The 15,229-nt window shown below is 41.6% G+C and overlaps 1 protein-coding gene across 2 annotated transcripts in view; it reads right to left on the bottom strand.

Annotated features, from left to right (window-relative positions):
* The window catches only part of hmcn1 (hemicentin 1), a 514,861-nt gene that overhangs the window by 340,513 nt on the left and 159,119 nt on the right, over positions 1–15,229 (bottom strand). For both annotated transcript variants that reach the window (XM_072273998.1, XM_072273996.1), the window contains exon 11: positions 7,283–7,558. In XM_072273998.1, the coding sequence (XP_072130099.1) occupies positions 7,283–7,558 (276 nt within the window). The remainder of the gene's footprint in view (positions 1–7,282; positions 7,559–15,229) is intronic.

The raw sequence follows: 15,229 nt of genomic DNA on the forward strand, positions 1-15,229 counted from the left end.
GCCAGAGATGAGAGGCCAACAAGTTTGCAACATCCACATTCATGACTGGGAGTTCTGAACACTGGCAAATCTACATGAAACCTCTGTTTGGAAGTGATGGACGATCATGGAGCAGTTCCTGTACACCAGCTATTTACAATAGTTATTTACTATATTTATTCATTTAGAGATGCAGTGTGAAATAGGCCCTTCTGGCCATCCGAACTGCGCTGCCAGCAACCCCCGATTTAATCCTAGCCTAATCACAGGACAATTTACAATGCCCAATTAACCTATACATCTTTGGACTGTGGGAGGAAACCGGAGCACCTGGAGGAAACCCACGTATTCTGCAGGGGTGGTGGGAGGGGAGGTGTACAAACTCCTTCCAAAGCACACCAGGATTGAACTCCGATGCTCCGAGCTGCAATAGCATGGCACTAACCACTACGCTAACATGGTGCTCTTTAGAAGGATATTTGATCTATTAGCTGCAGCCAACCCACTGGAATTTCTGTCCAATCCGCCTCAATTAGACTTGGAATTTCCTGGGATCGGAGTTGCTGATCAGTGGGGATCTGAGCAGTATACTGTCTTCCCACCGAAAGAGGTGAGCAACTCCTCCCAAAATGCCCTGACAAATTGTCAAGGGTTTGAATGTCTTCAATATTCACAAACATTGAAACAATATCCCAAAATTCAACAATTTACCTTCCAAAAATTACATCCAATAAGAATTAAAAAGTTTAAATACCCAAATTGAAGTAGTAAACTTTTCAAACACTAAAAGGAACAATTAAGGTAATCAAATACATTTAGAAACGTCTAAATGAATTAAATTAATTCAAAAAATGCAAATAATATGTCATGTACCTCTCTTCCTCCTTCTATCCATGCAGATTGATTAAGTTACTGAACCTGAGCCAGGTCTAACATGTCACAGATTCCAACTAAGATTTCCCAGCGAAAGTGCTGGGAAATTGGCACTTCATCATTGGATTCCATGAGGAGTGCAGCAAGGGGTCACAGTCTAAAAGACATGTTCGGTAACGCTCTGGATGCACAGTTTCTGTGCTACTTTCTCTTGTGAAGTTGTATAACTTTTTCATTGTTCTTACAATTTTTCACCTATTGTCCAACTGCTCCCCGAGGTTTTCCTCCTCAGCATTCTTTCTTCTCCCAGTTCACCAACTGCTGTTTTAGATTTACCTAATCCATAGACACAGTTGAGGCCAGACTACCAGATAATTGAGCTGAGGCTAGGAATATCCAATCCAAACAACTACAGAACGAAAAGGAGACAAAGCAAATATGCACTTTGGGAAAAAAGGAGTCTAAAATTACAACACTTGGATTTCAAGCATTTACATATTTCTTCATTTACCTACATGTTTCTGTTAATTTAAAACATTTCAGATAAAATGCAAAGTAGAGATATAAAAAAAATGAGGTTTTGAGATATGGCCTTAGTGGTAGGTTGGTTCAAAAAACACTAAAATAGTTTCATGTAAACAGTATATATTAATGTATTTAGCAAAGGTGGAGGGCACTTTGGCAATACCGACAAACAATTTGGTGAAGATCACGCTCAATCTCAATTTCTGCATCTACCAGGCGTGGGAAAGAAGTGGGATATGGAGTCAAAGGCTTAAAGGTTGTACAAATCATTTATGAGCTTTGCAGCTACCCATTTCCCCCTACAGTGAACCAATCCAGCACAAAGCAGAAAAGATAAGCATTCAATAAAAAATATAGAAACTAGGTAGATTGAAGACATGGTCATAAAGAAGAGATTATAGGAAAAGAGGTGAGGAAAGGGATTTACATAGAGTCCAATAACTAAACTGTCATGTTTAGAATAGTGAATGTGCAGTCACTGGGTGATGAAGAGTGGGCAGAGAATGAGTGAAGTATAAAGGTTTTCACACCCACACGTAGACAATGGTGATCGGTTTGGGTGCTGTGTTTGGCCAGGTGCATAGGCCCCTCAAGTGAACACTCAAGGGCTTTGATATGTGTGGAGGCAACAAGATAACATTAGGAAATGCTAAAAACACTGCTTTTTATTGCTCATGCTATTCCAGTTTACCCATTACAAATTTTACAAAACAAAATAGAGAAATCTGCAGCACATGATTTTACTTTCAAAACCTAACGTTTCCTTTCCTTACATCTCTCATCCACCTTCCTGTGGATGGTAAACCTTCTGCAAATCATAAATGTGCGTAGGCAACGATAAGGAAATGGAAATTTAAATAGTTCTGGAAGGGCAAACAAAAATTTGAGATTAGCCCACTAAAATGCTGAATTGTTTTTACTATCTGAACTAGGGTGTTGCACAGATTGGAGGACTTTGCTTCCAGAAAAAAATTGGATAGGCTGGACTTGATTTTCTTGCAGTGAAAGAAAATGCAGTGTGTCCTGACAAAGGGGTACAGAATTATATGGGACAGAGACGATGGAGAGCCAGAATCTTTTATCCCTGGTGGGTTTATCAAAAACCAGATGGCCAAGGATTAAGGTTGGAAGAAGTTTTAAAGGGGATCTGGAGAGAAGATTATATTTACTCCAAAAATATTTGATATCTGGATCTCACTGCCAGAGGCAGCAGTGGAATAAGATCCAAGTGGTATGTTTAAGAGACACTTAGAGGCACTTGAATAGAAAAGGCATAGGTGGATAATGTGGACAATGTGTTAGTGCGGTTGGGTAAAGAGTCTGACATGGATACTGTCGTTAAAGTATCCATTCCTTTGCTCTACAACTCTTTGCCTTTCTAACTCTACAGTCCTATGTTTTTAATTATGTAAAAATCTTCTTAAGAAAGTGTGCAGTTATCATAAATAATTTCAGAAATAGTGATTTGATAAACATTTTAAGTGCACTTTTATTCTATTTAAAATCTATATGAATTACCATTTTTAAATCTAAGTGGGAATCATCTCCTCCTTTCCTAGTCTTATTAAATGAATAAATCACATTCAACCCACCCTACCTCCCAACTTTAAACTGCTTTCTGTAATGATCTTACATCAAAGGAGGTTCAATGACTATCATCCAGACTGAAGAACATGGCAAATGACTGTCTTTAGCCATCCAGGCAGCTGTTTACAGGAGAAAAGCATTCTAGTACCCAAGAGATAAATTACTCACAACAAAGAACACGGTATACAGAAAGAGGGCTCAACACTGCATTTCCCAAATTTTTGTATTTCAACCCAGGCTAAAAAGAGCAAGGTGGTATTCAACACTCTCCTCTGAAAACACCTGTCTGACTTATAACGTTATTTACAACTTACAAATGGTTAAAAAATGTGAATAAACAAAGGCAACAGTTTTCTCTTGCTTATTTCTGTTACACCCCCTCTCCTTCCATGGGCAAATCACACTGCAGCTTTTTGAGAATTTATATCCCTCATTTATCAACAAAAGTAAAATGTAGTTGTTAATTTTACATTATCAGAAGATATCAGAAGCCCAGATGCAAAGTTTCAAGATTTGAAATTGTTTAATGTCATTTACAGTACACAAATGAAAAGGAGAATAAAATAATTGTTACTCTGGATCTAATGCAGCACAAAAAAGTACAAGAGAACACAATATTAAAAACACAATAAATACAAAACATATCTTACATACGCATAGATTGATTATAAGTGATGGTAGGCACAGGAGTGTTGTATATAATGTACAGACAGGAAATGATAAAGTAGTGGTGGTTGGGGGTTTGGGGGAGTGGGTTAGTGGTTGAAGGTGTTGATCAGCCTCACTTACTTGGGGAAAGTAATTGTTTTTGATTTTTGTGATACTGGCTTGGATGCTACGTAGTCTTCTCCCTGATGGGAGTGGGATAAAGAGTCTATGAACAGGATGGTGGGTGGGACCCTTCATGATGCTCCTGGACTTTTTTGAGTACCTTTCTGTGTATAATGTCCTTGATGGCCGATAGGCTGGTGGCAGTGATGCATTGGGCAGTCTTGACTGCTTCTTTCGAGCTTTCCTGCCTGCCACAGTGCATTTTCTGTATCATGCGGTGATATAGCATGATAGGATCTGAGTATCTGCAGAAGGTTGAGAGTATTGATGTGTATAGTCCAGCTCCCTTCAGCCTCCTCAGAAAGTAAAAGTGAAGATGAACTTTCTTGATTGTGTAGAATTTGTTTTGGCACCATGAGAGGTTGTGGGAGATGTGCACTCCCAGGAGTCTGAAACTGCTTGCTGTTTTTACCGCTGTGCCACCAATGGGAAGAAGGGTGCGAATGGTGTGAGTTCCCCTGAAGTCAATGACCATTTCCTTTATCTTCGCAAACACGAGAAAATCTGCAGATGCTGGGTTCCCCTTGTCCTCACCTACCACCCCACCAGCCTCCGGGTCCAACATATAATTCTCCCTAACTTCCGCCACCTCCAACGAGATCCCACCACCAAGCACATCTTTCCCTCCCCCCGCCCCCTGCTTTCCGCAGGGATCGCTCCCTACGCGACTCCCTTGTCCATTCATCCCCCCATCCCTTCCCGGCACTAATCCTTGTAAGCGGAACAAGTGCTACACTTGCCCTTACACTTCCTCCCTCACCACCATTCAGGGCCCCAGACAGTCCTTCCGGGTGAGGCGACACTTCACCTGTGAGTCGGCTGGGGTGATATACTGCGTCCGGTGCTCCCGGCGTGGCCTTCTATATATTGGTGAGACCCGACGCAGACTGGGAGACCGTTTCGCTGAACACCTACACTCTGTCCGCCAGAGAAAGCAGGATCTCCCAGTGGCCACACATTTTAATTCCACGTCCCGTTACCATTCTGACATGTCTATCCATGACCTCCTGTACTGTCAAGATGAAGCCACACTCAGGTTGGAGGAACAACACTTTACATTCCATCTGGGTAGCCTCCAACCTGATGGCATGAATATTGACTTCTCTAACTTCCGTTAATGCCTCTCATCCCCTTCTTACCCCATCCTTTATTTATTTTTATTTTCCCCCCTCCTTTTTATTCTCTCCTCTCCCTGTCCCTCTCACAATCACTCTTTGCCTGCTATCCATCTTCCTCTGGGCTCCCCTCCCCCTTTCTTTCTCCCTAGGCCTCCTGTCCCATGATCCTCCCCCTCTCCAACTCTGCATCCCTTTTGCCAATCAACTTTCCAGCTCTTAGCTTCTTCCCTCCCCCTCCTGCCTTCTCCTATCATTTCGGATCTCCCCCTCCCCCTCTCAAATCTCTTAATATCTCTTATTTCAGTTAGTCCAGATGAAGGGTCTTGGCCCAAAACGTCGACTGTACCTCTTCCTATAGATGCTGCCTGGCCTGCTGCATTCACCAGCATTTTGTGTGCGCTACCTCCTTTATCTTGTTGACATTGATGAAGGGGTTATTTTCTTCGAACCAGGCCTTGAGCTCAGTCACCTCCTCTCTGTAGGCCATCTCATCGTTGTTGGTGCTGAGCCCCACCACTGACGAAATTGACAATGTGATGGATCGGGTGCTTGGCTGTGCAGACATTTGTGAGCAGAGTGTACAGCAATGGGCTCAGCACACCCTGGGGGGGGGCCCATGTTGAGGCTGATGGGGAGGAAAGACTGGTTGTGCATCCTGATATCTGGGGTCTCTTGGTTTGGAAGTCCAACACTAAATCGAAATATGGTATACTTAGATCAAGGGGTAGGAACTTGTTTGCCAAAGGGTCCTTGGAATTCTAAGTGAATACAGTAATAAAATCAAGAAAAAAGATTGCTCATTGTTCAACCTTCTTTTGCTCAGAACAGACATAGAGAGCCAAGACAATACGATGCTTTTGGTTCATTAATATGTGCTGTAAAGTAATGCAGAAATATGGCCTTATTCACTGCTCTACAGCACAAGTCCTGTTATCGCAACTTTTGCTTAACTATTCTAGGTCCTCGTTCTCAACTTCAATGCTTCATTATTAAAACATCAGCCCGCACTTCCCTCTGAGCTCTTGTTTTTACAGCGTTTAGAGCTGGTTTTAACCTGTAAATCCCCCTTCTCTGATGACGGAGCCTCTAAGGACTCACAGCCTACTTTCAATTCTTTTTCTAAACTTTTCTTCTTATTTCCTGCCTCACCGTGCCTATAAATATCATTCAATGTCCCTTCAAGTGAGCTTTAAATCACCCATTATTATTCAGTTTTCCCTCATTCAGCCAAAGGGTAATGACCTTTATTTAGAAACCATATGAATACAAATGGGAGTACAATATTTTCAAGATTATTCTGTGGCTATGGCACAATACTGGCTTTTAAACATACTCTGTTGTTGAAAGACTTTTCTAAGTTTGATATTCTCATACTGAAACATGGACTTAGAATGAATGTGATAATAACTGGCAATAGTTCCACAGGCAATATTATACAGGGGAAAACATTAAGGTTTAATTAAAATATATTCCTCATAGGTAAATAGGGCAAAGACCATTCAGCCTATCATGTCAGCACCATCTCCCTGGCAGAGCAATTAACTAGTTGCACCCATTTAGTCTTTCTCTGTAGCCTTGTCATTTTCCTTCAGCATGTGTCTCTTCTGAAGGCCACTTTGGGACCCTTCTCCACCACATCTGCAGGCAGGGCATTCAGACATGTTACATAAACAAGCTAGGTCACTCACTTCTCTTCCCTTTCATCTTATTCCTGTTTCCTCCAGTCCTCAACCCCTCCACCAAAGGGATACAGCTGCTCAATATTCATTGTGTCTACACCTTCTCTGAGTCCCTGAACCATTCTTGTAACAGTGCTTCTTCATCCCCGGAACCACTCTCGTAAATCATTACTGAACTTGTTCTCATATTTTGTGATGCAGTGGCAAAATGAGCACTATACTCCACTTGGGACTGGACCAATGTTTTATAAAAAATTCAGTTTAATTTCTTAGTTTTTAAACTCTACACAACTATTGATAAAGTCCAGATAATGAAAAAAAAATGATTGAAACAATGGGACAAAATAAAACTGAGTGGTCCTTAATCCATACACTATATTCATATCAATTTGATGGTATACCAGATCAGCTTTATTATTACTTACCTACTGTATGTCATGAAATTTGCTGTTTGTGGAAGCTGTACAGTGCAAGACATAAAAGTTACTCTAAGTTACAAAAAGAAATAAACGGCGCTAACGATGTTGTCCTTTCTATAATTTAAGCAGCTTTTCGCTCTTAACATGTCCATAGCTTACTGAAATTATGGCAAGCTGAAACTTGTGCATTGTTTCAAAGATATGCCATCTGCTTTTACGTTGGTATGAAATGAAGCAATGATTTATCTGCATGTTACAATTGTGCACTTACCTTGTACTATCAAATAGACAGCAGCAGATGCGACACCCCCTTCATTTGCAGCAATGCAGCTGTATGGCCCAGCATCGGCTGGCTGCACGTTCCTGATCTCCAGAGACAGGTTGCTCAGTACTCTCACCCGGTGCCTCTCTGACAGTCTTGGGTCAATGCCATTTCTCTGCCAGGTCAGGTTGTAGCGTACCGTGCTCAGCGTCAGGCAGGTGAGGGTGGCCCGCTCCCCAGGAATGGCAGTGACATTTCTGGGCACCTGAATGGTTGGAGGTGGTTCTGCACATGTAATGAAAAAGAAAAGGTAAATTAATTCAAAATGAAATCATTGATCAACGTCCAGTTCATTGGACTTCATTGCAAAAGCTGTCAAAGGTTCCTTGCTGAAGTAACTGCATAAATTGTTTTTCCTAACTAAACCTAAAATCTCAAAATATAATTAATTCCAATTAGACTATGAAGTAATACTATCTGACCCTGTTCCGCAACTTGATGAATTAGAGTCTGTGTTGACATCTTCCAAAGTTTACTTCTATGCTTTAGCCATCCATGGAGAGTGAAAACGAGTTAACAATTCAGGTTCAGGAACTGCATTGATCCAAAATGTTAATTCACCTCTTCTCCTGATCTGCTTGATCTGAAAAATATCTGCAGCATTCTCTATTTTTCTAATAGAAATAAAATCCAAATTACTTGTCTCCCACAAAGTGTCCAGGGTCCTGCTGACTGACACTTCCTGTGCAGGCAGCAAGGATACCTGTTCCAAGTCAATAGGTCCCTTTTTCAAAAGCAAAATCATGATTACACTGGGTCCCACTAATGTTACTTTACAAGCAATATACGTCAAAGTTGCTGGTGAATGCAGCAGGCCAGGCAGCATCTCTAGGAAGAGGTACAGTCGACGTTTCGGGCCGAGACCCTTCGTCAGGACTAACTGAAGGAAGAGCTAGTAAGAGATTTGAAAGTGGGAGGGGGAGGGGGAGATCCAAAATGATAGGAGAAGACAGGAGGGGGAGGGATGGAGCCAAGAGCTGGACAGGTGATTGGCAAAAGGGATATGAGAGGATCATGGGACAGGAGGCCCAGGGAGAAAGAAAAGGGGGAGGGAGGAAAACCAGAGGATGGGCAAGGGGTATAGTGAGAGGGACAGAGGGAGAAAAAGGAGAGAGAGAAAAAGAATGTGTGTACATAAATAAATAACGGATGGGGTACAAGGGAGAGGTGGGGCATTAGCGGAAGTTTGAGAAGTCAATGTTCATGCCATCAGGTTGGAGGCTACACAGAAGGAATATAAGGTGTTGTTCCTCCAACCTGAGTGTGGCTTCATCTTTACAGTAGAGGAGGCCGTGGATAGACATGTCAGAGTGGGAATGGGACGTGGGATTAAAATATGTGGCCACTGGGAGATCCTGCTTTCTCTGGCAGACAGAGCGTAGGTGTTCAGCGAAACAGTCTCCCAGTCTGCATCGGGTCTCGCCAATATATAGAAGGCCACATCGGGAGCACTGGACGCAGTATATCACCCCAGCCGACTCACAGGTGAAGTGTCGCCTCACCTGGAAGGATTGCCTGGGGCCCTGAATGATAGTGAGGGAGGAAGTGTAAGGGCATGTGTAGCACTTGTTCCGCTTACAAGGATAAGTGCCAGGAGGCAGACTGGGAGATCGTTTCACTGAACACCTACGCTCTGTCCGCCAGAGAAAGCAAGATTTCCCAGTGGCCACACATTTTAATTCCACATCCCATTCCCATTCTGATATGTCTATCCACGGCCTCCTCTACTGTAAAGATGAAGCCACACTCAGGTTGGAGGAACAACACTTTACATTCCATCTGGGTAGCCTCCAACCTGATGGCATGAACATTAACTTCTCAAACTTCCGCTAATGCCCCACCTCCCCCTCGTACCCCATCCGTTATTTATTTATATACACACATTCTTTTTCTCTCTCTCCTTTTTCTCCCTCTGTCCCTCTCACTATACCCTTTGCCCATCCTCTGGGTTTTCCCCCCTTCCCCCTTTTCCTTCTCCCTGGGCCTCCTGTCCCATGATCCTCTCATATCCCTTTTGCCAATCACCTGTCCAGCTCTTGGCTCCATCCCTCCCCCTCCTGTCTTCTCCTATCATTTCGGATCTCCCCCTCCCCATCCCACTTTCAAATCTCTTACTAGCTCTTCCTTCAGTTAGTCCTGACGAAGGGTCTCGGCCTGAAACGTCGACTGTACCTCTTCCTAGAGATGCTGCCTGGCCTGCTGCATTTACCAGCAACTTTGATGTGTGTTGCTTGAATTTCCAGCATCTGCAGAATTCCTCGTGTTTGAATGTTACTCTACAAATTACCTTCCAGCGTCAAATATCATATCTTATGAAAACAATTAAACTAATAAAGTGCACCTGTGAATGGGGGTAACAAAATCAACTGATTTTTGTAAGCTCCTCTGTCTGAGTTGATCTATAGAGAGAAGCAGTTTTAAAGAAAGACAAGATCACGCACTGGACCTTCCTTGCTTAGTACGAAAGCACAACAAACATCAGCACCCCTGTGGCCAAACTTCGCATTTCAATCTCTAATTAGGAGGCCATATTTTAGAAGAAAATTAAAGGCTTTACTGAGGCCTCCTCATTAATCACCTAACAAAACAAAAAAATGCAGAGTGGAAGCAAATCAAACTCAGTCCCAACGGGCTAAGAAAATGCAAAAACAGCTCTTCAAACTGAAATCATTAGTGGTTCAATTCATCTACCATTTAAATACTCACAAATTACACCAATTATCATTGAGTATTTTTAGAAGCAAGTGTACAGGCCTCCTAAAATTACTGGCGTTTAATATGTGTTCAAGGGGAAATCCACGATTAGGTCATGCTGAACACACAAATTCCTATTTGACACAAGATAGAGACGGCAGATGTGGGAAACACTGAGCAACACACGTCAACTTCTGGAAGAACTCATCAAGTCAGGCAGCATCAGTGAAGGGAAATGAATAGTTGATGCTTTGGGCTGAGGCTCTCCATCAGTACTCCTACTGAAAATCACACACATGGTAGTACGACACAGCTACTCCATCTTGCGTCACTTTAGCACATGGTGTCATGTTTCAGTGAATTTCTAGGCCATGAGTTATTTTATTTATATACTATTCTAGGATTTATATATGTGCATGAAGCCCTTTGATCACTAATCTAGGGATTTATTTACTCTTTTAATCAGTAAGTGGTATTTCTGTGTTGGACTGCGACTTATTCCTATGAGTCCGATCTCTTTCAGTCGTCTGTTCCAACTTCACATGTGTAAGCAGAAAGCCAGCAGCTCATGTCATAAATATTTTAGCTTTTGTCTCATAAATTTATTGGACCAGGAGAAATGTTCCAGGCAGTGTAATAAAAGGGCATTTTTCATTTTTAATTGAGCGCTAAATCCCACTGGTGAGTACATGTCCCTGAAACAGTCTGGCATCCATGGATAATTTATATAATCAGATAGAATCCGTAACTTTGGAAGATCTGGCTCAAAGATTCAAAGTACATTTGAAGTGTCTTTTGTTTTAATGCCAAGAATCCATAAAGTCAATTTTTAAAAATTTAAAGTATTAATTCAAGTTATGAAGCAAAACATAACAAAACAATACAGGGATAAATACGACTGCCTTTACCTGTCATATCAGTCTAATGATACACAGTGGATTCCGGCTAATTGGTTCACACTGGGACCGGTAGACTTTGGCCCCAGTTAGCTGAAGTTTCATGGAAGTAGTTAAAAAGGTTTTTAAAAAAAGACTAACTGAGTAACAAATTACGTATTTAAATGAAATACAGAACAAATTCTAACACTACTACAGTACTATAAGACTGTGTATTAGTTCCTAATAGTTCTCCAGTGTCGAATTCATCCAGAGTGCACAGTGAAAGTAATTAGACCAGGCACCTAGTGCAGATAACTGACTGACTTCACACAATACTACCGATGATTGCATCCTCCAAATCTTCATTTTCATTGTAACATTCAAGATGGTTGTCAACACCTTCAAATTCTTTGAAGTTCCTAACGTGAAAGTAGTGAAATCGTTTCATTTTCACTCTGGCCACTTCTGGCATCACTAAGCCTGAATACTTGAAATCACACTGAGCAAAACAGTTCGGAATTGTTTTACTGCTTTTTACTTGCAAACATCACTGCTTTTTGACACAAACACTTGCAACCAACACTATTTAACAACTGTTCACTCTAAGCACAGTGTAGCATCTAACGGACACACAACAGCATGCGACTGACGCTAGTTAGAACCTGTTTGCCAATGGTCTCCTGCCCCAGTTAAGCGGCAGGTTGTCCCAAATAACTAAAGGAAATCCCAGCTTTCCTTGACAGATTGATTTTTGTTCTTTATGATCTGTCCCAAATAAGCAGCTGCTCCAATTAACTGGAATCCACTGTATTTACACACAAGCTGTATTCATACTCTTTCAGATGAAGCTATATTTGTCTCTCTATTTGGTATTTTCTTAGCTGTTGGTTTCCAAATAAGGCCAATCCAACTGAATCTTACTTAAATGGAATCACTAATGTTAAAACTATTAGTGCTCCAGGCCCAAGTATTCTCCTGTACCATAAACAGTCATAAGCTTGACTAACCTTTAAAGACCCAGGCCCTCAATCTCAAATCTCAGTAGCACCCTAGGGAGAGATGAGGCCTTGAGTTTTAAGCACTAACAGAAACCTTGGTGATAGCAAAGGAAATGGGGTTCTGGGCTTTGGATCAATTGGGGACTGGAAATCAGGGTGTTGGCATGAAGAGGAGACTGATGTTGCCTGCTTATCTTGGCCACAAGTGACCGATTACTCTCCTGATGACTAGGATTCTGGACTTTCCCCTGCCCTCCTAATGTGGCTGGATAGTTCAGAAAATAGACATCAGCTCACCATGAGACTGTTTAGAGCTCCCAGCAGAGAGATTTACAAAGATGTGAAAAAAAAACAATGGCCTTCAGTTCATTCAGTTGTTCCTGGCTTAAATGATAGGACTGATAATCAACAGAGAGGAGGGAGATTGTAAATCTGACTGAATGGTGCCACATCAACAATCCCTCACTCAATGTCAATGAAACCAAAGGGCTGATTATTGACTACAGGAGGAGGAAACTGGAAGCCCACGAGCCAGCTCTCATCAGGGATTGGAGACGGGCAGGGTCAGTAACTTCAAATTTCCTGGCATTATCATTTCAGAAGCTCAGTCCCGGGTCCAGTACACAAGTGCCATTGCAAAGAAAGCACGGCAGCACCTCTACTTTCTCAGAAGTTTGCAATGATTTGGCCTATCATCTAAGACTTTGACAACCTTCAAGGGCATGGTAAGGAGTACACTCACTGATTGCATCATGGCCTGGTATGGAAATGCCAATGCCCTTGAACAGTAAAGCCTACAAAAAGTAATGGATACAGCCCAGTCCATCACAGGTAAAGCCCTCTCCACCAATAGGGCATCTGCAAAGAGCGATCTCACAGGAAAGCAGCATCCATCATTAAGGACTCCCAACATCCAGGCCACGCTTTCTTCTCACCGCTGCCATAAGGAAGGAAGTACTAGAGCCATACTACCCACACCACCAGATTCAAGAATAGTTATTAGCCCTCAACCATCAGCCTCCTGAACCAGAGTGGATAACCTCACTCACCCCGAAACTGAACTGATTCCACAACTTATGGGCTCACTTTTAAGAACTCTACAACACATATTCTCAATATTATTTATTTATTTATTGTCCCCCTTTTTTTTGTATCTGCACAATTTGTTGTCTTTCGCACATCGGTTGCTTGACCAGCTTTGAGTTTATTGATTCTGTTGTGTTTCTTTGTATTTACCGTGACTGCCCGCAAAAAAAAAGAACCTCAGGGTGGAATATGGTGACATATATGTACTTTGATAATAAGTTTACTTTGAACTTTGATTTTATATTTACCGATGGTTCAAAAATGAGAATCACAGAGGGAGCGATCCCTATGGAAAGTGGAGGGTAGGGGTGGGGGTCGGGATGGGGGAGGTAAAGATGTGTCTGCTGGTCAGATCCTTTTGAAGATGACGGAAGTTGCAGAGAATGGTGTGTTCGATGTGACTGCTCTATCAAGTAGATTGAAAGAATTTTGTAAACTGAAGATAATAACGGATACAGAGAAACACACAAAATGATGGAGGAACTCAGCAGGTCAATCAGATACCGAGGGATGTCAAGGAGTTAAATTGCAGATCAGTCATAACCTTACTGAATGGAAGAATGGATTTGAAGTACCAAAAATCCTTTCTCTTGTCTTTGCACTGCTAACCGTTCATTGAATAAGTGAAGATACATGCAACATACTAACTTAAGGATGAAGCATGAAAATGAGAACGACTGAATGGAGAATAATGGGGATGAAGCCAAGGACTTACTGTAAATTGTATAAGTCGTAATAAAGAAAATATGTTTCAGTGACTGCGATTGGGAAACGACTGTATTTCCAAGTATGCTGTGATTATTTAAAATAGTTCCCTTACCAAAGATGATTTAATTTTAACTGTATCAACTGCAACATTTTAATTGCAGCTTTTATGTTAATTACTATGATCTTGTCTACCTCCTCAAGGAATCCCTAGCAGTGCTTGGGAATGCCTGCAGATTGAGATGAAATCACTGGGGAATATATATAATCCACATGTGTCGTCCATGAGGCTTTTCCAAGGCAATTTTGTAAATTCAATTTCAGGTATTTCCAATTTATAAGGAGGAGATTAATCCAGAATGGGAATGGACCACCAGGCAGTACGGTGGCATTTATCCAGAAGTTCACACAGTTACACGTTGGGCTCATTCATCATCTAAACATTCTAAAAAATGTTCTCTATAACCCTGAAGTACAATAAAATCAATACAGAGCTCCAGCTCTTTCCAGTAGTCTGCACTGAATGGAGCTGAGCACAAGTACAATAGTAGCAAATTGGCTTCATACTTTCACTTTCATTGAATGTCATGCAGACTTGACATACTGCAGATTCCGGACAATTTCCTGGTTGCACCATACCCTCACAAAAAAGTCCTTTATAGCCTGGGACCAGAATTCACACCAACCTCACCAACAAGCCTTTGAATTTGGGTCAGTCTAATGTTCTATGCAATGAGGTTTTCACATGCATGTAAAAATGCTTCAATTGAGCAAAACTCCATGGCTTTTATGAATTAAGTAACTGATTGCCTCTGGTAGGACCTCAGAATATTAGGACAGAGATTAGGAGGAATTTCTTTGGCCAGAGGGTAGTGAATCTGTTGAACTTATTGCCATGAATGTCTGTGGAGGCCAAGACATTGGATATATTTCAACCGAAGGTTGACAGGTTCTTGATTAGTAATGGTGTCAAAGATTATGAGGAGAATGCAGGTGAATAGGGTTGAGAAAAGGATAGTAAGTCAGCCATGCTGAAATGGCAGAGCAGACTTGATGTTCCTATGTCAGATGGTATTATTATTTGTTAGTTGGCCAGTGCTTCACTTGAGTTTGATGCAAAAATGTTTTTTTTCCTATTTTAATAGCACAGATTTTCATGTCACCAAAGGTATACCATGGGTTCTGATCACCGTCAGTGAGCAATATGGCAGCAATAAGACTCTTCCTTTCTTATCGTTATCCTGGCATTAATCACATGGGATCTCTGAAGTACAGAAAATCATGATGTCATCAACATAGACAGACATCCGTTTGCATTGGAGAGTGCCGACAAACAGGAAGTCCAGACTTCCAATGTTTTTTTTAAACCACTTCAATTACTCCTCCATCAAAAGGCATAGCAGTTTCTGAATTTTATGCCGTGATAACAAGATGAGGTTAATGCCAGACCAACAGTTCTGTATTAATTGCCTCCAAAAAAAAAGCAATGGCTCATCTTCAATAGCAGCAAGAACCTTCTGGAGCTAAAGGCAATT

The sequence above is a fragment of the Mobula birostris genome, chromosome 12, assembly GCF_030028105.1.
Source record: "Mobula birostris isolate sMobBir1 chromosome 12, sMobBir1.hap1, whole genome shotgun sequence".
NCBI lineage: Eukaryota > Metazoa > Chordata > Chondrichthyes > Myliobatiformes > Myliobatidae > Mobula > Mobula birostris.